Source organism: Carya illinoinensis, chromosome 11 (assembly GCF_018687715.1).
Source record: "Carya illinoinensis cultivar Pawnee chromosome 11, C.illinoinensisPawnee_v1, whole genome shotgun sequence".
NCBI lineage: Eukaryota > Viridiplantae > Streptophyta > Magnoliopsida > Fagales > Juglandaceae > Carya > Carya illinoinensis.
This window is the reverse complement of record NC_056762.1, coordinates 35,036,596-35,061,299: the sequence shown is the minus strand read 5'-3', so window position 1 is coordinate 35,061,299 and position 24,704 is coordinate 35,036,596. Positions and strand designations below refer to the sequence as shown.

The following is a 24,704-nucleotide window of genomic DNA, read 5'->3' as shown; positions in this document are numbered from 1 at the left end:
ACCCTGACATCGTCTTCACGTCTGGAAGAAGGGAGAGTTCTGCGTGGGGTGTCTCCATGGAAGATCTCCATGGTACTATTACTAATTTATATACATATTTCTTATCTTCCTCTTAAGTATATAACATGGAGAGGTCTTGGGTTAGATGGCATTAAACTCAACCTTCATAAGAATGGTCTAGGTTAGATCCCGCTCCAAATCCTCAGAAGAAAAAAAAAAAGTGTATAACATGGGGTCGCCATGTTCATTAGTTGGATCAAAGTTACATGCATGTTGTATTTTTTTAAACGTTTTGAATTTAAATTTTTTTTTTAAAAAAAAATGGTTGAGAGTGTGGGAGAGACGCTAGAAGGTCTCTGTCCATGGGAGGATCCAGCCCGAAACCATATTTGTTTGCATGGCCTACCTTGGCTAGGAGGCCCATCTGACTTCGTATGGGCTGGTCTCTGTCCATGGGAGGATCCAGCCCGAAACCATATTTGTATGCATGGCCTACCTTGGCTAGATGGCCCATCTGATTACGTATCAATTGGGCTTTTGACCCAGCCCCGTGGAGGATGGGCTACACTTTAAACCCAAGGTGAGCCTACCCATGTGGGACTTGTGTTGGCTCGTCAAGTGCTTACTGTGCACCATTGCACCTGTTTATAGGGGCTCAAGCTCCGGCATCCATTGCAATTGAGAATCCGGCGATGATGCCGTGTTTAGCCGGAAAGCCCATTATTTGGGTATCCAATTGCTTCATCTCTATATATCTAGCTCTAAACTTCAAGGGGAGTGGCTTATTGGAATTGAGCTTTTAGATAAGATTTTGGAAGAAAACTTTCTTTGAGAATTAGCAAGCACCGTTGCAGTGGAAAGTTTGTTCGAAAACGAATTACTTGATAATATATCAAGAAAGAATGATAGTTAAAAAGATGAATATAAATAATATTTTTTCTATATATTCTTTATGTAGCGTTTCACTGCAAACTGCAATAAACATATTCTCTATCGTGTAGTTGAATGTAAAAGACAGAACCAGCATAAGATGTATCGTCGATCATTTGTCATCTCTGTCGTGTACCGTATGAGTTCTTGTAGTTTGGACATATCTCAAAGTCGTGTAATCTCATCGAACAGGACACAAGCCTAACAAATATCTTTTTCTCCTCACACGTGCCCTGAGAAACCATGCACTCGAGCAATACTACATACAGTTGTAAAATTACAAACGCCACATAATTACTTTAAAAAATAGTAAAATCCACAATTAAAAAGTTAATTTTTTTCATGTAAATCCCATATTAATTCATTTTTTTTAAAGTGACTGCACACCACTTGCACAATCACGACTGTAAATATCTTTTCTCTTTTCCTAAAACCTTTGCACCGCAGGAAAGGCATCCACTGAAAAAGCTCTCAACAGAGGTTAATTTGAGACATTTATGTCCTTTATAAGAACATTTTTCACAAAACTTGTCATCCCATCTGATCATTACTTCTTAAATTTTCACACAAAATAAAATAAACAATTTAACTTTTTCAAATCCCAATACAAAAATAATATTAAAAAAATATTTTCTAATAATATTTTATTTAACTTTCAATTTTAATCAACTTAAATTCATTTATACAGTATTTCCTACCCGTCATTTCCTGCAATGACCTCAAAGAAAGTGCTCAACATAAATTTTGATTTGAACTCATAAGCTGGTTTATGGATAAGTTATGTACAGTCAACAAGAATAAAATGACCAAACATAATGCAATGTCATTGCAAAATGAGGGAAAATTAGAGCTCCAGAAGTGATTCGCCTCACGCACCGGGCTTGTTTGCGCTCTTGTACATGCTGTCGATGACATTCTGTGCAACAAAGAGATCATGTCAGTAGCTTACCACCAAGAATTTTTTCTTTTATCATCAAATATAAATAAACAATCTCAACAATGATCCCTCCTTTACTGTGACTCGGCATACAATATATATTGATTGAAGAAGTAATGCATAGGCTAAACAACTAAACAGATAATCGGCAGGAAACTTTAATACTGCCAAGACTTTGGGTATATTGGCAGGAATGAGTCAAAACGGCCACAACCAAGTGGGAAAAGATAATGAATAGAAATTCTAATATTTGGTTTCTAGAGGCATCATGCTGACTTCTTGCTTGATGATAGCTATCATAAATGTAACCAAACTTCCAACCTTCTGATTGGACAGCCCATGCAAGAATGACAACAATTTTCAGCCTTCACCTTTCAAGTCACTACATTGAATAAGTCAAAGGACCCACATATAGGTGGGTCATCACCACATCAACATCTTTTTTTTTTTTTTTTTTTATTGGCACCAGGTGTCCAGGAACAACATTCCGATTAATTCCGGGGGTGCACAGGCCCTCGGCAAGGAGTTTCTCGCAAGTGCACTTCAGATAATTCAAAGGAAAAATCCCCCAGTCCGATGGCCTCTAGAAATTGTTTGCACCCAAGGGGATTTCTACATCAACACCTTGAATCATGAATTTGTTACAAGGGCTACATCTATGACATACAGCTCAGCCTATGGCCACAACATTCTAATGTAAGCCATGTCTGCTACTTTTATTGAGACTGTATATAAGATGGGTCATTCTTTGCAGCACCAATGTAAAATAGATCATCGTAACAGGATTTAGCCGGTAAAAAAAATACTCCGTTAGTGAATGGGAAGTTCACACAAAGCATGTCGCAGAGAGAGAGAGAGAGAGAGGAAAGACCTGATAATATTTAAGCAACTGGGGCCTCCTCTTCTTAAAGGTTGGAGTGATAAGGTCACGTTCCATGTCAAATGGCTCAGGATCAAGGTGAACGGCTTTAATATACTCAAAACCTTTCAACTGGCAAGGCACAAATTAAGATCACAGAGAGCTTAGTCATTGCAAGTCAGAAATTTAATAATTGGACAGGTTCTCAAAAAAAGTAAGCAGCAACCTTTTTTTCTTTAGAAATCTTTGCAAGCTCCCCAAGAATGTATTCTTTTGCCCTGGGATTTTCACAGACAGAATTGAAATCCCCATTGACACCATTTTCTTCAGCCCAACGCTCAAGTGCTTCCTTGTTGGGGTTCACAACAGCCACAAGGAAGGACTCAAAGCTGTTTCCATAGACCCATATCTAAAAATGCAAAGGATAATACAGTGTCAAACTAATATAAGATTTCACTGGGTAGATCAGAGCTGGAATGATGAACTGAGCCATTCCATGTGTGCTAAATAAAACTTTCGAAAACATATAGCCATAATAAGAAAAGAATAAGCATGCAACTAAATTGTTACAATAATTGCTGTCACTTATTCTGAATTGTCTCCACCAGAAGAGGTGACAAGAGAGCCTGCAAGTCAAAAACCCAAGAGCTAGCAGATAGACTTGTATGTCTGATGTGGTTCGATGTTGCATGGATATGGAAATCATAAGTAAAACTCAGCATCATACAGACATAATGACACTAACAAATTCTTTCAATTAGAACCATTTTTTGCTGTATTAAAAAACAAGTGTGCTACTTCGATTTGCACATGTTCTGAAGGGCCACAGCCATACAGCATGTATAGAAGAAGTATCTATGTTACCTACAGGCAACTGAAGAAAAAGGAAACCAGTATCATGAAAAAACAAATTATAGTTTGTTCACTGGAAAGTATACCGAATCTATAGCTGTTACAAGACCATAAATGTTCTCCAAGTTTTCAACGGCAACATATTCTCCTTGAGAAAGCTTGAATATATTCTTCTTGCGGTCAATGATTTTCAAGCTTCCATCTGGTTGCCACTCACCAATATCCCCTGATGCAAACATCATCATCAACAATGTTAAATGAGAAGACAATTAATGACCAGGGACTAATCTTAAATCTAAAAAACAGCATGGTTTAAACAAACCTGTATGGCACCACCCATCAACCATGACCTCTTTGGTGAGGTCTTCACGTTTATAGTACCCTGAAAACAATGTTTTTCCTTTTACACATACTTCTCCTCGTGGTGTGCTTGAACAGGCATCATATCCCATTTCAGGAACAGATTCTAGGCACACATCCACATTGGGTACCGGAGGGCCCACTGTGCCAAGCATAGACAGTTCATTTGGCAGTGAGACAAATGTCCCCGCACAAGTTTCCGTCAGACCTACAAAAGAATTGGTACAAAATAACATGGTCATCATGTAATTGCAACACAAGCATTAATGTAAGCTCAGAAGAGAAGGCATCTTAAGCAGAATCTTCTGAAGATTGGCATACCATATCCTTGTATAACATGAGCACATGCCACCACTCTTAGGAAAGTTTCTACATGAGTAGAAAGAGGTGCTGCTCCAGAAAGGATAAGGCGTACCTTACCTCCAAGCCCTTGCTTCACCTGAGGCAAATGAAAAACTAATGAGATTAAAAAGCAAACAGGATGTAGACACAGTCAATGCTTATTCACCTGAGTCAATGTTTTTTTTTTTTTTCTTTTTGATAAGTAAGAAATTAATCTGTGTAGACACAGTCAATGTTAATAACGTCTAGAGGCGAACCGGGGGTAGACGAACATATAAAATATGAATTTCTATTTGTTTATAAGTATGTATTAGAATGTGTATGTCCATCACCTGGCTAAAGACAAATTTGTCAAAAATTGGAGATGCCTGTTCATGTTTGCTTCCCTTCTTCATGTTACGAAACTTACTGCAGCAATCAAAGACATTAAAAGGTTACACTCAGATTAAGAAACAGCAATGAGTAATCAACCCAGAATGAAGAGCATTCTAGTGTCTGAATTTTAGCAATAGATTAAAATAAGTGACAATCAATGCATAACTGTCAAATAAAAAATAACAATAGCAGAAGTATGATTGTCATAAAAACAGCATTTAACAAGTAGAATATATTAAGGTGATTATATTGGTGAAACATCTCAAGGTCAGTTACAAAGTTATGCAATGACTTGATACTACAACCATTTTTTTCTTGGAAAGTACGGTTATTGAGTATATTTTACTGCTAAAACTATTATTTTTTTTTTAATGCAGGTGTAACATATTTTATCTTGATCTTAAGTAATTTCAATTCTGGTTGAAAATAAGTCCTCAAGATGGAAAGAAGATGGGGAGAAAATAGACATTTGGGTATAACTCACTGTTGATAGGCAAAATTGAAAATTGTCTTCTTCAAGAAGCCCCCAGAGGAAACCTTCTGATTTAAACCTGTACATAAGCAGGTCAATAATTATACATTTGCAATTGCAGATGAATAAAATTGCACTGGACTAAGAAGGTAAAAGATGAAATTCAGTGCCCCACTAAAACAACATACATAGAAGAAAAACATTTTCCTCATATGCCAAACTTCATCTGATTAGATTCCACACGTGCACAAAAAGATGCAAATAATTTTTTTTTTATAGGTAAGAGAAAAGTAAAATTATGTACGAGCATCTGAATGCAAAAGCCGTAGAGAAGAAAACGGCAAGTGCAAGCATAGGCTGCTTGCAGAGAACAACGATTTCGGCAACGAAAAGGGCTGAATACACTATCTATCACTCTGATTGATTAAAGCGCATCAGTGACGCAACTAATTGCCTTCTTTCGTTTCAATCAAAGAGAAAAGAAACAAACTTGAAATTTTATTTGATATCTGATCAACGAAGAAGAAACCCATTTGAAGGAAACGAGAGAGAATTTCCAGACATTTGAGGAAGAAAGAGGAGGATAGTAGGTCAGATGCAAATAATTAAAACATTACACATTCCGCCAAAAGAGGAAGTTTACCTGAGTAAATTCTATCTAACACACGTGGGACGGCACAGAAAATAGTTGGTTTTAGCTCCCCAATGTCTTCAATCAAAAGCTTGACATCCTTCAGAAATTAAAAAAAATAAAATAAAATAAAATAAAACAAACTGTTATGATATTGAATTTTCACCGGATGAAGAAAATTTTTATTCATGCTCACCCCACGCCAGAATCCAATCGAGGCACCATGTAAAATAAATAGCTCCTCAATCACCCGATCAAAGATATGTGCAAGAGGAAGATACGACAGATATACATCATTCTCATCCAACTGTAAGAAGATACAAAAATGTATGTGAGAGTTCAGTATTATAAGATAAAATAATAAATCAAATTTGATGGCCATATGGGGCCATTGTACCGTGCCAGAAACAAATGGAGTTCTATTCTATAGATAACAAGTTAAAATGAGCAGGAAATCACTTTTTCATTGACACTCTCTAGCAGGCGCTTCACCCCAGCTAAAAGAGCAATGATGCTTTCATTGGATATCATTACACCCTTAGGATCCCCAGTAGTTCCACTAGTATACATTATAGTACACACGTCACTTTTCTTCTTCACTGGAAGATCAAACTGCTTACCATCACCCTGCAAATAAGAGGCATCCAAATATTGTATAAAAATCAATACCTATGAACAAATAACAAGTAGATATTTCTCTGCAGTCATGATTAACAATGACTACTAGATAAAGAAATTGAATAGTGTTTGGTACATTTCAAAATATATATATATAAAACCAGACTAATCACAGAATATGCGATTTCCAGCTTGATGTCTTTGCCTCGAGTACTATAAAAAACTCACAAAATAGTAAAAGGATAATTCTTTTAGTAGACAAAACACCAAATAAAAAAACCTACCAGTCGCAAAAATTCATCCCACGAATATATTGCCAACCCAAACTTCTCAACTTCCTTTCTTTGTTCAGGTGTAACCTTGCCAAAGCTCACAAGCGCTACAAAATAATATATATACACACTTTCTGAATAAATAATATATGCACATATCTATCTATCTATCTATCTATCTATCTATATATATATGATTCTTATTAGCATATCAAGAACAAGAAATCCTAACAAGAAGTCTAACTTACTTTTGAGGTACTCTGTTGTTTTAGGAAAGGTTTTCAACACCTGAAAGGCCAAAGCATAAGCTAATAAGAAAGAATCTCCTCAACATATGAATTAGTAAAAACTCCGAGAATGCCAACTTTTCACTATTATAGCAACTCGTCAACTGAAAGGTGGCCTTTCCTGGTAATACTCTAGTACAGAATGACTACAATATCTTTCTGAAATGCACCCACAATAACTTTAGTCAGAACCATACACATAACACACAAAAAAATGTTTACCTCAGAAATCTTTTTCTCTTCAGAAAAAACAATAGAAACCTCTGCATGGCATATAACAAATTCTACGGCCCCAGCACCTAACCAACAAATCATTAGAATAAAAAAGCCATTTACATATTTCACATGATGCTTAAGATTTTAATGTTAATGCATATAGGTATCAAACATCTTACATAGAACAGACTAAAAGCCATATATTCTAACTGTACAAATCTTTAGAACCCACAGAAATTTCATGGGTTTGTATTTTAGTGAAGGTAATGTTGAGACATGCTGTTGTAATGGATATGCATACCTAGAGTGTCATATAACGGGACACAATATAGCCCATGCGCGTTGCAGGCCTGCATTAGATTTTCAGTGTTAAATCAAAATTTTACAGAGACAAAGCACACTGTTCAAGGAAGAATGAAAGCCATGACCATGGAAGTTAATAATGTAAATTTTTTAAATGTTCTATAACAATTTAAAACTGAATGGAGATTGAAGAGGGCATTGCATAACAACTTACAAAGAGAAATTGAAGAAATAGGTGAATTAAAGGATAGAACCTATGTGCATAAACAAATATTATTGTGGACCGAAAAAAAAAAATGATTTTAATAAGGAGGATAAATTTGGAACAACTATAGAACAACATAGGAGCTAAAGTCCACATCCCAAGCTTTTCCCCTTAAATTTGGTCATTATTAAAAGATACATCTTCCGTTGTGAGTGATATGAGGGAAATATCAAAGAAAATAATAGAGGCACCTCCATGCTTATAATCCACTCTGGAGAATTGACACCATAAATACCACATTTTGCTCCCTACAATTCAGCAATAGAGAAAGTTAAGGCGTCATGCACACATAAGTTGTTTAGGATGATACTTCAGGAAAAGCATTGGGTAGAAAAGTATATTTCAGGGAGAATAGATGGTATAATGTAGACTTACTTCCCCAAGACCACAACTTCGCATTGCATTTCCAACTTTAATTACTAAGTCATATACTTCTTTATAAGTTTGCCATACGTAATTGCCGGGCTGCAAAGATATGGACCACGATAGTACAGTGTACTACAGAATTAACAGATTATAGAACATAGACGATCAGAAACACAAACCATACACAAAGATTTACTTACCTTTCCATTCAAAATTTCACGACGACCAAGCATCGGATTTTCTGGATATCTCTCGACAGTCATGCTGTTACAAGTGTACAAAAAAGAATCGAGGGGCTATCATTTTTCTAAAGAAATATATGTATTCTCTATCAGCTTTCCAGTGTTAAAAACAGCTGTTGTGGTATCTTCTAAAAAATCTGAACCAACAAAACCCCGGGGAAAAATATTTTTCAAGGAAAGTAAAGAGTTTTGGAAAATAAACACAAAAGCTGAAGCTGAAGCACAAACAAACAGCTCATTTTAGCTTCTGCTTCTTCTTATTATTATTATTATTTTAATTTCAAACACTATGATCCGAATCAGTTAGAAGTGATCAAAGTCTCTAAAATCCTCTGCTCAACAGTTACAAAAATAATAAATTTGATTAAATACGAAATTGAAATCCTCGGAAATAAAAGTTGAGCAATCAGATTCTGATATACTCGAAAATTCCCAAACAGCAAAAGCACCAAACTCTAAAGCGACAAAAGGAAAATAAATCCAACATATCAAAATCCTAACGAAATAGTACAATTGGAGATGAAGTAAATTATCCTTGTTTTTGCTTTAGATTCTTCGTTACTATAATCGTATAAAAACAAACTAACGCACTCAACTTTTTCTTCTTACTTCGGAACCATTAAAAGAACAAAAAAAAAAAAAAACAGAGGAATAGAGGAAAACAAAAAGTCTTTTGCGTTGCTTTTCCCGGGGCATTTTTTCACAGCAACCAAGCAGAGTATAACGGGATTCGTACCGGAAAACATCCCAGCAACTATCCATTCCATCAATCGGAGGAGGAAATCCATCCTTGGCGAAAACGCTGCGGTAAACCGGCCCCATCGACGGCCTCCCATCGTTGGCCTCCTTGGCCTTCTCTACTTCGACTAGAAAATTATACCGTGCCATTCTTCAGTCAATTCCTCTGAAGAAAACAAATCTCAACAATCTGACAGATCGCTCTCTCCCTCTCTTCCTATCTCCGAGAAATATGAATGTGATGTATATATAGTCCCAAGGAATTAGGTGGCTGTGCGTAGCCGGAGTGGCAAAAGCAGTAAATACGACTTCTTTAGGATTATCCAAGCTGGTTTTATGAGGCTAAAGCTGGTTTTGACTTGTAGACGAAATCTACAACTATTATTAAAGCAGAGAGAGAGGGACAGATCCGTCTGTCTGGTGGTTTACGGGTTCGGTCAACAGTGCCGTGTTCGGTCGGTTCCCAATAATGAATTTTCACCGTCCGATCAAATCTGATTTTGTATCTGACCGAACCTGGACGGTTAATCTACGAGGATTCGTGTTCTTGTGAAGACGTATGTGCAAAGCAGTCTTCCCATGTGGCATCTAATAGTACGGAATGTTTTCATGAACAAATCTCAACTATTTGGTATTTACCATTAGGCTAATGTTAAATACAATTTTTAAATAAAAATTACAATAGAGATTTAGATAATTTTATTTTTAAAATTTTTAAAAATTATAAAAATATTTTTTATAAAATGATGTTTGTTCTTATTTAATAAAAAGTCTCCACATGCAGTCCACAAGTAAAGACTGCAAATAAAATTTCTCTTACAACTAAATTCACCTAATTCATTCCATTTTCCATCTATAAAAAAAAAAATATGAGAAATGATGTTTGTATTTATAAAATGTGTAAGTATATCGCATCTTTTAAAAAAATATAAATAAATATGATATTTATATAAAAAAATTAATTTTTTAATAATAGACCACACTTTTTTTTATGACGTTTGAACAATTTATAAGTGTATTTTAACATTATTAAATAAACACTAATACTTTGCACCCTAATTTGATTATAATAGTTAAAAGATGAATAAACACACTTTGCACCCTAATGTGAACTAATTATTGATGGAACTTATTATTTTTTCAAATCCCTATAAATAGTTAAACTCATTTCAATTTATTTCATTTCGTACACTCAAATACATATTTCAACCTATTTACGTTCAAATACATCTAAATAGAACATGTTAAATATTATTATTTACATACTAACTCAAATCATCTGAAATTACCTCAGCATCTAAATGTAAGTCTAACGCATTATTTTTTAAGATAGTGGATAGATATAAAACTCATGTAAAAAAATCATTTTTTAAATGGATTCTACCATTTTTTTTAAATGAGTACGCAAAACTTACACACACTATGACTATATTTAGCATTATTCTTATTTTAATAGTATGTAACTTCATCATTTAAGAACGTAAAGTGTATTTTTCGGATAATGATAGGATTACTACCCTCTTATTATCCATGTACTACTTATAATGTATTTGAAGTTTTTATTTTTTTATCATTTTCTTTTAAATATTTTTTAGACATTCTTAGTCATTAAGAAAATAATTAAAAAATATATATATAATTTTACTAATACTCACTTCCTTCACTATTAAGTAAAATTAAAAAATTAAAAAAATAAATATAAAAAGAGTAATAAATTGATAATAGGAGGATAGTAATCCTATTATTATCATTTATCTAAATCAAGAAGAAAACATAAAACCAATGAGAACATTTTACAAATTTAATTTAAATAAAAATTAAAACTTTTCAAGAGTGATGTCTGATGATATACAGCCAAGTAAACTCTTTTCCAAATAGAAAACATAGGTCCAATACTCATCATCCCCGTTATATTATTAAAAAGGAAAAAAAGGAAACTATAACTAAATTTTCGTATTATTTTTTAATTGAATCTGACTTATGCGTGTTTGAGATTTTTGTGGGTAAAATATAGTTATTAATTGTACAACATTTAACTAATAGGGCTTTATTAAAAAGTTTTACTATTTGGTTTAAAACGATTTTAAAATATTACACTTAATTTTAATTTATCGTCAGATGCGCATTTCAACAATAATTTTAATTTGAAATATTTTGAAAAAAGAGTTTTTTAGTTTTTTTTTTTCAATAAATTTACCAAATATGCTATCTGAAAAAAAGGAGATACCAACATAAATCTTTATGAACAATGCTAAGTATAATCTCTATTTAATGTTACCTATGCAATGCTACTTATAATCAGAGTAGTCAAATCATGTTAACAGGTCGTATTTGTGTCATGTTAAAATATGTATATTATATTATATAACTCAACTCTAACCCGACCCGTTAAGCTTATCGTGTCAAAATTTCAAATCCTAACACGACCAATTAAAATAGTGTCGTATCAAATCATTTTGACCCATTAGTAAATATTATAAAATAGGTTAGTACGATATAACACGACTCATTTCCAACTGTTAATGTAAATGAATTGAATATGTCTGAAATTAACCAGTTTGACATGATTAAATTTAGCATAATTTTATATAAATTTTAAAATCAAAATATTTATAAAAACTATAAAGCTAACTACAAGTCTAAAATTATAATCCAAACAATAAAAATATCGAAATTAAAATTCTAACAATTTTATTTTTAGGTATAATTGTAATTTTAACTTTCTTAACGTGTCATAACAGATTGACCCATTATCAACCCATTAAGTAATCGTATCTTAACGGGTTAACTCGTTTTGATCTAAACCTGTTAAGACTAAATATTAATCCGTTATTATCATATCGTGTTCGTGTTAGGTTAACGAATTGTATAACGTATTGTCACCCTTATATATAGGCATAAATAATTTTATTTTTAAAATTTTTTAAAATTATTAAAATATTATTCTTAAAATAATATTTTTTTCTCTTTCGATAAAAATATACAAATCATATAATCTTCACTCAGAGATTACGAATAAAATTTCTCAATCTTTACCTGCCAAAGCGCTTTTCGTACAATCAAAATCATGCAATAGTGCTTCGAAATCATGCAATGGTACGATCAAAGCTCATTTCGTACAATCAGAATCGGCATGAAAATTTCCCCCGTTATTATACTCCACCTTATTTTGGTATGTTTTAATTTAAAAAAAAAAAAAAAAAAACAGAAAACAGGTATTCGTAGAAATTTTTACCATTTCAATCCAAATGATTTTAAAGGTTATCGTTTGTTTAAGATTCCATGAAGGGAAAAAAAAAAAAAAAAACGTAAAAATCAAACAACTTTTAACAAAAAACGAAAAAAAAAATTAACTCAAGAATCTTTAATTCTTTGAATTAATTATTATATTTTATATAAGAATTTAAAAAAATTATAATAATGAGATGAGATGAGGTAAAATAAAATATTCTCTATACCCAAACGAGCTCTTAATTTTACATACCCACTTTCTCAAAACATAATTCAAAACAAATCTTCTTTTTTAATAAGAATTTTCAATTTGAACACAACATGAAATGAAATGAATTTTTTTTTTTTCAAGAATTCTAAAAAATTAGAGAAACCTTTACACATATTGGTTCGAATCTATTTTGAAGTCTGAGATAATCATAAGATTAGAGGCATTAAAGATGTTGAATTTACGTGTTGGTAATTTATTTAAGAAAATCGAGCTAGTGAGAGAAAATAGAGTATTTATCTTTTTTTAGTTGATTTATACGCAAATATTAAATACACAAACTCATCTCAAACTGCTAACTAATTTATAATCATTAACCTAAACTATACAAAAAATTTAGGGTACCCCTGACATAAAATAAATTGCCATAAATACCCTCAAAAGACTTTTAGAAGTTAAAAAAATAGAAAATAAAAAATATTTTGAGAAATATTCTCTATGTTGATTTAAAAAATTCCTAATTTTATTAAACATATATTTATATTTTAAAAATATAGACTCTTTAGAAAAATATTTTATTGAAATTTATAATTTATCTAACAGGGTTATTTTGTCAAGTGATGATATATTTACACCTTATTTACTACTGCTTTGCTATCCAGTTACTTTTTTTTTTTTCCTTTTTCTATTTGAAAAAATTTGAAAATATGACATTATTGCATAACCTAAAATAAAATAAACTCAATCAATTAACTAATCATCTAATTTAATTAAAAATAAATTCAATTTGATAAAAGTTGATTCAAAGAGTAAAAGAAGGTTAATTTTTATGAAATTAAATTACATGATTACGTTAGTTGATTAATTTAAAAAAAAAAATTATACAAAAATGTCATGTTCTGAAATTTTTAATTGAGATTAAAAAATTAAAAGAATAAAATAACTAAATAGTAAAAAAATAATAAAGAAAGTGTAACTATTTTCAGATGTCACTTGTTTTCATAAAAATATTTTGGCAAGAGATCTTATTTTTTTTATAAAATAACCATTTATTTAATAATTTTTTTAACAAAAACATCTCTAAATAAAATTAAACGAAACAATTAAATAAAGTTTATATCATAAAAAAATAATTTATTATAGGAAGTCTGGAATTTAATCAACTGCTCCAATTAAGTTTGACTTGTATGCTCGTACTAGTCGTCATGCTTACATGGGGTTGTTTAAAACTATAAATACAACTAAAATGAGTCGATGACTCGGTAAAAAAATAATCATAACGTAAATATTCTTAACATAAGATTTTTTATAAAATATTTAATACACAAAACTTAAAATCATGATAATTCATGTTATGCTTATGCTATACATATGACTGATTTATTTGAATTAATTGACTGATCTGATTTATCTTACTGATATAGCTAGTCAATATACTTAACTTTGTGTGGAAGACTGTGTATTAACTTTCCTTGTTTATGCAAAGGATGCCGATTGTGCAATACTTTGGTGTACTATGGTGGATCACGTTTGAGTTTATAGCTTATACGTCCATCTGGAAATTGCATTAATACCATACATTTGAATGGCCAATTGATTAACTGTTATGAGTTAATCTTATGAAAACTTACGTGTCTTATGCAATATGAGATGTGTGAGAAGCATAATATATACATAACTATAATATACAAAATAAAATATAATGAAAAATGTGCTTGCAAATATCATGACATGCATAATGCATAAACACTAGTCTTAAAAAAGCTTACTTTAATAATAATAATAATAATAATAATAATAATAATAATATATAACTAGCTAACTTATGTTAATTTTAATTTATTATCAAACTACTTATCTTGTTGTACAGCTTTTGAATTTTCATTTCATAATCTATCGCTTATACGAAGTATTAAACGTCATTAAAGTTTTTACAAGTGCGCATCATAAATTTGATTAAATTCGTACCATGGAAGGCAAATTAGTAATTATTCCGCCATGTCCGAACTCTAATAATTACTGATTTTATTTAAAGCTTGTAATATACATTATATATCCTGAAAATGCTCAATTATGGGAAATATTTAATTCCTAAATAAACTTAATAATACTTCAACTCTTGCAAACTATTACTATAATATAATATAATTTTAACTTTTATAAAATAGGTGTCATTCCTACAAAAAATAGAGTCCAAACTTAAACAAGTTTACCTAAACATAAACATGCTTCCCTGATTCGGGGGGAAGGGTAATAACGTAATTACGTTACAATTTTAGAAGTGACTCGTACGGTCATACCGACATCACGTGGAGTTAAAAAGTTTCACCTTATGGGAAACAAGAAAAGCTATCCTCTTGCTTGTACAACCCTGATAAAGTAACGTAGAGAGGGTAACGTAGAGAGGGGGTAGCCTCGGGAGAGAAATATTAGAGGAACGGAGAATATGGGAAGAGTGAGGATTTAAATCGGGATATACGGAAAGGGACTTTTAAATGGCAGTTCACGTAATTAACCAAAATTACGAAAGAATTAAGAATGCTTGACCGATGGGATTGAGTATCGAGAATATTTTATAAATAATAGAAAAAAAAATAAAAATTTAATGATAAAAAATTAAATAATAAAAAAAAAAAATAAATATATAATAATTAATAATAAAATAATAAATAATAATAAAGTATATTGATTCTTAAACCCAACGCCACTTTTCCTAAACGCAGAATCTCCTCCTAGAAACCAGCTGAAATTAGAGAGGTGCGTGAGAGAGAGGAATTTGGGACCCCCCGAGAGATGAGGCTTAAGGTGGTCAGAGTTTAAGATAAAAATTAGAAGTATATTTTAAGGGAACTTGTTCAATGATTTAATATTAAAAAACTTAACAAAATCTAGATTGATAATTTATCCCTTAAATAATAGAGAAAAGGTAAAGATCAGCTACTGTAGCAAAGAGCACAACACCCACCTTACGCTTTTTTTTTTTTTTTTTTTTTTTTAAATTTGAAACCGTCGCTTTCTCCAAAGTAAAAAAATGCACTCCTGAAATCTATGTCTGATTTTCAAATTCAAACTGATCCACGCCTCCACCGTCTATCGAATCCGATCGGATCCACTACTTTCATCTCTGCGCATGGAAGATTCCAGCAAAAGAAACGATTTTCATGTCTGATTTAAATCTTAAAACATGAGAATATTTCTTTCATTTCTCAAAAAATCAGGAACACGGAAATGCTGAGTTGTTGGACTGCAATAGAGGGGGAGGGCGTTCGTGTGATGGGTTAGGGAAAGAACCGGTTCACTTATTAGTGAACCCGATCTGCCAGCACAGGTTTGAGGTGTGCTCTGGAAAGACTGGCTGATGCCCAAGATTTTTCTAAATAATACTAAAATAAATAATGACATCAGTCACTATTTAAAAACACTCGAAAATACACTATATGTGGCACTAGGTAAATGACAAAATTCTCTCCAGTTGCCCCCGCTGCTTATTCCTTCCATCAGAATTAATCCATTTGATTTTGGGATAATAGAGCGCGAGTTCCTCTACCCCCGAACTCTATGAATTTTTTTTCTTCTTCTTCACGTCGAAACCCTCAATCCCGTCGTGACCCCTTCTTCTTCCCGATTTCCCCTCATCGTGATTTCCCCCTCCCTTCATCCACTTAAATTGTGATTCCTCCCATCTCAATCCCGCGAGCCTTCATCTTAGTCTCGCCAATGTTGTGAGTCCAAACACTACGAAACCACCGTCTTCAGAAATTTGCGGGAGAGGTAATCTTCTTCAAACCAACCCCTTCTTACTTCTTGTTTCTCTGTGATGCTAGGGTTTAGGAATACATTTCTAGACTTCTGTGTGTTTCCTCCTCTATTTTTATCTCTAGAGTTTAGGTATATTAGTTGTAAATTAATTAGGGTTTGGTTCAGGGTGATGGAATTTGATTCTAGATTTGGTTCTGTAAAATAATAGAATTTACATATGGGTGATGCATATCTTTCCACTTTCAATATTGGTTGATGTGTTCTTGGTTGATGACCATAACGCTTTCCAGGGAGTGGTGGCTATGTGCAGATGAAATGGCATGCTCGGTGTCACTAGGCAGAGAGGCGACGTCGCCGGTGGCGCTGGGTGGAGGAAGGTGACACAGAGGCGACGGAGGAGGGGTTTCGCGGGAGGAATTCTAAATGTTGTGTTCAACCAAAACATGAGGTTTTGTAAAAACACACGTTTTGAATTATTAAAAAAAAAATAGAAGAAGAAGAAGAAGACGCTACGTATGGTGTGCAAAGTGTTCACCTGCTACAGTTGTGGATGCGTAGAATAACTCATAAGATTAATGCTATTCGATAAATAAAAAAATATTTAATAAATTAATTATAACTAGAATAAAATTATTTTATAATTTTATGCCAAAAATCAGCTATCATAGGGTGGCCATGATCTTTATTCAAGCATCTTTCGATCTCAAAAATACATTTTTATTTATTTATTTATTTAAATTTTTCACCAAATTATTTACATAGATTTCAATGAAAAGTTAAGAAAAAAGTCCAAAACAACTTTTACAAAAACTAAAACAAAAATACGGTAAACAAATTTTATTAAATAATTTTATAAATTTACTCCTTGGCTCTCACAAATCTCAATGCAAAATAATTTTATTTATATTTTTCTAGCCACGATCACTCTCTCAAAACCTAATAAAAAAAACTAAACACATCCCATGTTTTTATGTCAAATTCTAATTTATTTTGTTTAAAAAATACAGATTTACAGTTACTATATGATTAAGAGTTTTTTTAATAAGTATTATAGTTACAAAAAGATTTTATAAGAATAAGGTGCCGTTTGAATGGTGAGTTGAAATAAAAGTTGAAACTTGAATAAAATCTTATTAGAATATTATTTTTAATATTATTATTATTTTAAAATTTAAAAAAATTAAATTATTTATTATATTTTATGTAGAGATTTAGGTTCTGCTTGGTAAGTAGAATAAAAATTTTAAGTTTAAGATGAAATATTAAAATATTTATTATTATTATTATTGTTTTGAAATTTGAAAAAGTTAAGAAAAAATTGAATTATATTTATTATATTTTGTATGAGAATTTAGAAAAATTGTAATAATGAGAATTTTGAGTTTGAGATAAAAATTTTTTATTACCAAATCATACTTTAGAAAATTGATAATAATAAGATGAGAAGAAACACTTCTTATATTCTAATCGGGTCTAAAATATACAAACTAACATAATTTTATATGATACGTTATATTTATTTTATAATAAAAAATATTTTTTAATCTAATATATTATATTAAATCATGTTAATTTATAAATTTATTTTTATAAAATTTATATGTGATTAAAGTATTTCATTACATTCACTTGACATCATATAATAAATTTAGAAAATATACACAACAGTATCATATTTTTTTCACTATTAAAAAATGAAAATTTATTATTTTATTATTTTATTTTATATTTTAAAAATAATAATATATTAGATGTAAGGCTGATGTGTAGATAGATTTATGAACAGTGAAAGATTTTCACGTGGATGCACAATTTATTTTCCTTAAAAGAATGGGTTGGAGAAGAGTAAGACAAATGAAATGAGAAAAATCTAGTTGGGCCCCCCAAGGGTTGGAAGGCTTCTCCCATCTAGATTCTAGACTCTCTCGAATACAAACAATGGAGTGAATGACTTTTGTAGGTCGCATTCATTGCTGCAACTGTGCCTATGCCTATCTAGAATCTCCCCATTTACAGCCACATTCCTGGCATATGACATAAGAAAGCTGGAATTCAAAGAAAGGAACCATTTAAAATCTCCCGAACTGTTCAAAGTCACATAAGAATTGTCAGCAGAAGTTGAGGAAAATTGGAATGGGTCCTAGGCAAATATCTTTGTTTTGTTTTGTTTTTATTTTTGTTGTTTTTTAAGTAATGACATACTACAATCGTTTTTATAAATTTTTAATATAATTAAAATTTTAATATATTTTATAAAAATAATTTCATTTTAAAAATATTATGAAAAATTAAAAGTGTGGTTATCATTTTAATCTGTATCTGTCTATGTCGGTAGTAATGAAGTGAACACTTGGAACTATCAAATCAAATATTTATGAATGGAGAGAATGTGCTATCGACGGGTCACAAAATGCATCAAGGCCAACTAACCAAAGATCAGCAGGCAGTACAAAAATTAAATGAATCAAGGTCAACTGCACAAAGATAAACAATGAGGGGCCTACAGTCTATTCTGAGGGTCTAGAATGATCGTGTTTATTGCTTAGCTTTTTTTATTTATAAGCCTCTAAATCACACAATTTTTTATTTTATTTTTAAATTTTTAAATTTTATTCTTCTTAAAATAATTAAATTCTTTTATTTATTATCTATATATCATATATTTAATAATAAAAATTTTAAAAAAAATAGTATGTGATATATAAGACTTATAAATAAAATTTTTAAATATATAAAACTTTTTTTTGTATGCTTATGATAGAAGTTAGTTACTTTCCTTTTTTATCTTTTGTATTAATTCAAGCTGCACATAAATATATATATATATATATATATATATATATATATATATATATAAGTACAGAAAATGAAATGAGAAACATAGAGAATTTTCCTCACTTGTCAAGCCTTAGTTTTCTCTCATTCTCTCCTTCATTCTTTTTCTTATTCAAGCTGTATTTAAGATGGTATCAAAACCAGGTTTGACCTGCTTCTTCCTTTTTTGTTATTAATCACTCCTATGTCTCATTCTTTATTACTCTATCTATAATTCTTTGCTCTCATAGCTGAAGCAAACCCACAACATCACCCTTCCCCATTTGAAGACCTTAACAGCCTTTTTTATCTGCACCACAATGACAATGTCAACACTTTGGTGATCACACCTTATCTCACATGCCCCAACTACCTCTCTTGGTATCGTTTATTCATCCTGGCCATCTCAATCAAGAACAAGCTTGGTTTTTTATATGGAACTATTGCAACACCTAAACTTTCAAGTACTCTTTATATCCCTTGGCTTCGATGCAACAACTTGATAATCTCCTGGATCCTCAACTCAATCTCAAAAGAAATTGTCTCTCATGTCAGCTCAGCTAAAGAAGTTTGGGAGAAACTTAAGGCTTGGTCTGCACAACCTGACAATGTACGCATCTACTAGCTGCAACAACAACTTGGATCCATCATTCAAGGAACACAATTTGTAAGTGACTATTTTACTCAACTTAATGCAGTGGAGGAAGAGTTACACAATTATAGACCATTACCTCATTGCTCATGTGGCCTATGCACTTGCAAAGCCTTAATATTCATAGGAGAAATTCAAAAAATAGACTCAATATTTGAGTTTCTAATGGGACTAAATGACACCTATGATAGCATTAGAGGGCATTTCATCCTTATGAGTCCCATGCCTTCATTAGATAGGATTTTATCGTTAGTTCTACAAGAGGAAAGACAAAGTTAGGCTAAGACCCTTGTCATGCCTCCTACTGAATCATTAGTCTTGGCTGCCTATCATGGCCAACCTAGAAAGAAAGAAATGATAGATATAACCTGCTATCATTGTGGAAAAATGGGGTACACAAAAGAGAAGTGTTATCGTTTGATTGGATTTCCACCCAATTTTAAGTTTACCAAGTCCAAGCCTGGATACTCAAGTGTTGCACCAAATACTCATTCAGTCAACCAAGTCACTGCCCAGAACCAAGTGATGAACTCCTTGAGTTATTCACAACTACCCCTGACTGAAACTCAAATTTAGCAAATAGCAGCTCTTGTTAATGCGCAAACTTCTCAGATCAACCTAAAGGAAAGGAACCTGCCAATTAATCAACCTGACACTCAGTTTTCAACTGCTATAGAAGTCAAGTTTCCCAGCCATCACTTATCCAATATGGCAGGTAAAATCCTTCAAACCCCTGCTGAACTTGACTTACAAGCATCCTTTTTTTTTTTTTTTCCTGCAAATCAAAACTCTCACTCCCTTACAAACAACAAACCTAATACACCACATGCTACCTAGTGGATCCTCAACACTAGAGCCACAAACCATATGGTTTGCTCCATCTCACTACTCACCACCATTACTTGTGAAAAACAAACCAAGGTACACCTCCCAAACAAAACTCATGCTGAGGTAACACACATAGGCACTGTTAGAATTTCAAGCAAGCTCACTCTCACAAATGTCTTGTGTGTCCCCACTTTCACCTTCAAACTTATATTTGCCAGTAAGCTCACTCAAGCCTCTTTTCTTTGTCTTATATTTTTTGAAAAATTTTGCTTCATACAGAACCTGTCTTCATGGATGATGATTGATCTTGCTGAAGCTTCCAATGGCCTCTATTTCCTCAGATCTCCATCCCCTTCATGCCGTGCTATTAAAGGTCCCTCATCAACCAAAAACAATCACAATCACATCACTCACTCTGCGAGCAGTCAAGACTCAAACTCTAGCTAGCCACAAAGATTTGATCTATGGCATTTTGGATTAGGCCATGTACCTCATCAGAGGATGAACATATTCAGTCCCATGTTCCTAATATGAAATGTAATGGTGAAATGCAATGCACAATTTGTCACTTGGCTAAACAAAAAAGGAAGCCATTTCATTTGAGTTCTATTTCCACTTCTCTCCCTTTGGAGTTAATTCACTATGAGATTTAGGGGCCATACTCTCATCCTTCCATCCAAGGACATCAATATTTTGTAATCATTGTGGATGACAAAAGTCAAGTCACTTAGATTTACTTGATGACTTGAATTCCAAATGACAGATTTCTATAACACTCGTGGCATTTTACACCAAAGAACTTGCATCTACACCTCTCAACAAAATGGGGTGGTGAAAAAAAAAAAACCAACATCTCATTTCTACTGCTAGAGCCCTCATTTTCCAAACCTCCATTCCACTGAAATTTTGGGAAGAAGCTCATCTCATCAATAGAGTTCTGACACCTGTTTCCAACAATAAGTCTGCATATGAGGTCTATTTCTCATTTATTCCCTCCTATGCTCACTTCAAATTTTTTGGATGTCTATGTTTTGCTTCTACCCTCAAGACTAAAAGGAGCAAATTGAGTCCCAGGGCCAGAAAATGCATTTTCATATGTTACCCTCTTGGTATCAAGGGTTATAAAGTTTATGATCTTGAGGATCATTCTTGCTTTGTCTAAGGGGATGTAATCTTCTACGAGTTATTTTTTCCTTTTTAAAAACAAAATTATGATCTCATTCCCTTTATTGATCCTCACAACCTGGTACTTCCAATGCCTATACCAAAATCCATCTCCTCATTCCCACATATCAACCTTTCACTCCCTCAACTTCACCTGAAAATAGTGACATTGAATTTGCCTCCCAAGAAAACCTTCATGCCACTAAATCTAACTCAGATAACATTGAATACAACCTACCTTCCTCTTCTCCAACTAAAAACAATGCCGCACTTTCAGACACTTCCATAGAACCACTTTCCTCTCCAACCATAAACACACCACATGCCACCCTTAGGAGAACTAATATAGCTCGACAGCCACTTCTTTACCTCCATGACTACCACTGCCAGATAGCTCATACCATTCAAATCTCACACTCACCTCCTGTCACCACTGCTCACACTCTCCATCAATATCTTCCTATAAAAATCAGTCCTCTCATCAAAAATCATTTGCTCTCTCACTCGAAGTAGGCTCTCTCACTGTCACTACTTCGAGAACCTCAAACCTATCAAGAAGCTATTAAGTCTAAGTAGTGGCAACATGTTATGAATGCTGAATTGAAGGCTTTAGAAGATAACGGAGCTTGGACAGTCACTATTTTGCCTCAAGGAAAAAAGGACAGTAGGATGAAAATATGTCTATAAAATTAAGCTCAAATATTATATAAAATATGTCTATAATGGAGCTAGGTTAGTGGCCAAAGGCTACACTCAAAGAAATGGATTTGACTACTAATAAACTTTCAGTCCAGTTGCAAAACTCACAACTATCAGGGTTTTTCTTGCTTTGGCTACTATATTCAATTGGCACCTCTATCAACTAGATGTGTACAATGCTTTCCTTCATGGAAAACTAGACGAAGAGATATAGATGGAGTTACCTCCAGGTTATCACAGTAAATGGGAGTCTATTACCGAAGGAAAACTGGTTTGCAAACTTTCATAGATCACTCTATGGGTTCAAGCAGTCTTCTCAGTAATAGCATTCAAAGTTTTCTGAATCCCTTGCTTGTTTTGGTTTCCAACACTCAAAAAGTGACTACTCTCTTTTCACCAGAGATGATGAGAATGGTTTCATAGCCTTACTTATTTATGTTGATAATATAGTTATAGGCAACTCTAGCATCAAGGTAATTGACAATGTGAAAGCCCACTTACATTCTCAGTTTAGAATTAAAGACCTTGGGATTCTCAAGTTTTTCTTGGGTTTAGAAATGGCAAGATTAGTTGCTGGCATCTATTTATGCCAAAGAAAATATAGCCTAGAAACTCTAGAAGATGTAGGACTCCTCAGGTGCAAACTAGCAAGCATACCCATTGAAATGAACCATAAAATTTCCCATTCCTCTCCAGATTTATTGAATGATCCCACAAGCTATAGAAGGCTTATAAGTAGACTAATACACCTCACCATAACTTGACCAAACCTCACTGCATGCAGTGAGCATACTCAGTCAATTCATGGACAGACCAAGTGAAGTCCACATGCAAGCTACCCATTGAATCTTGAGATATATAAAAGGATCAATAGGCCAAGGTATACTCTTCTCCTCCCAATTTGCTGTGCACATTAAGGCCTTTAGTGACTTAGATTGGGCAACTTGCCCAGAAACAATAAGGTCTATGACAGGTTTTTGTGTGTTCATTTGTGATTCTTTGGTCAACTGAAAATCTAATAAACAAGCAACAATCTCACGTTCCTCTGCTAAGGTAGAGTATCGAGACTTAGCTCACACAAGTTGGGAGATAGTTTGGTTAATCTCCTTGCTAAAGGACTTTAACATCATGCACTCTAAGCCTGCTCTTCTATATTATGATAACTAATCTGCCCTACACATCACTAAGAATCCTGTTTTCCATGAAAGGACCAAGCATATCGAATTAGATTGTCACTTTGTTAGAGAGAAAGTTCTGGCCAAGGTTATTACCCCTATACATGTTGCATCAAGATTCCAACTTGCAGACATTTTTACTAAAGCATTAAGCACTACAAACTTTCAATTTCTATTGTCTAAGATGAGTATTTTGAACATTTATGTCCATCTTGAGGGGGAGTCACAAAAAGTAAATGCATCAAGGCCCATGGCTCAAAGGCCAACTTCACTAAGGCCCATGGAGAGAAGAGTCAACTATGCTGCTATTACAGCAGAGGAACATGCAACCACTACACTATAAGCACCAAGACCAGCAGACAGTACACTAAGACAATTAGTGGCCTGCAGTCTGCTCCGAGTGTCTAAGATGATCGTGCTAGTGTATTGCTTATCGTGTAAGTGTGTATAAATTTTTTTGTATGCTTATGACAGAGGTTACTTACTTTCCTTTTTGATCTTTTGTATTCATTCGAGCTGTACATAGAACAGATAAATGATTTTTGTACATATTAGAGCAGTAAATGAAATGAGAAACACAGAATTTTCCTCATTTGTCAAGCCTCAGTTTCTTTCATTCTTCCCTTTAGTCTTTTCCTTTTTCAAGCTGCATTTCTAACAATGGGCAACGAAACAGTATGATTAATAGAAAGCAACTGTTCAAAGCTTTGAAGCATTCAGAACAGTTGGGAGTATCAACGCTCAATGCAAGCAAAATATGGCATTAGCCGCGCGCACACGACAATTGCTAGTTACTGTTTTTAACTTATTTCAATTCACGCTCGCAATTAACAAAAAAAAATTTATATACAGTTATTTTTACATATTAGATAAATGTTTTTATTTTTTTAATGTTCATACATATTTATTTATTCTTTTGATCAAATTCATACTTCTTCACGAACTAATTACTTATATTTTATGCTATATAACTTTACTGAGCAAACTTTATGTTTTTCTGAACATATTTATAATAATTTATGTGTATATATTAATGATCATCTGCATAATAATGCAAACACATATGGCATTAAAACTATGATTTTCTCTTTTCTTTTTGAATACTTCAT

General features: G+C 32.7%; 1 protein-coding gene across 1 annotated transcript; it reads right to left on the bottom strand.

Moving 5' to 3' along the window:
* Positions 1-1,548: 1,548 nt before the first annotated feature.
* Positions 1,549-9,414, bottom strand: LOC122281604 (long chain acyl-CoA synthetase 4-like). The gene is made up of 19 exons (XM_043093252.1): positions 9,064-9,414; positions 8,286-8,349; positions 8,095-8,184; positions 7,911-7,967; positions 7,453-7,501; positions 7,158-7,234; positions 6,897-6,936; positions 6,661-6,755; positions 6,218-6,385; positions 5,955-6,065; positions 5,771-5,858; positions 5,140-5,206; positions 4,613-4,688; positions 4,260-4,377; positions 3,901-4,146; positions 3,665-3,804; positions 2,953-3,135; positions 2,739-2,858; positions 1,549-1,846 (listed from the first exon to the last, which is right to left on the bottom strand). The coding sequence occupies exons 1-19, from the start codon at positions 9,213-9,215 to the stop codon at positions 1,799-1,801; spliced, it is 1,989 nt and encodes a 662-aa protein (XP_042949186.1). The 5' UTR covers positions 9,216-9,414; the 3' UTR covers positions 1,549-1,798.
* Positions 9,415-24,704: the final 15,290 nt, after the last annotated feature.

Excerpts from the sequence above, each read along its gene's own strand:
- LOC122281604 (XM_043093252.1), bottom strand. The coding sequence starts at position 9,215 with ATGGCACGGTATAATTTTCTAGTCGAAGTAGAGAAGGCCAAGGAGGCC. Across the intron at positions 5,859-5,954 it reads CGATTGGATTCTGGCGTGGG|GATGTCAAGCTTTTGATTGA; the intron begins GTGAGCATGAAT and ends TAATTTCTGAAG. Across the intron at positions 4,689-5,139 it reads TTCAATTTTGCCTATCAACA|TAAGTTTCGTAACATGAAGA; the intron begins GTGAGTTATACC and ends TGATTGCTGCAG.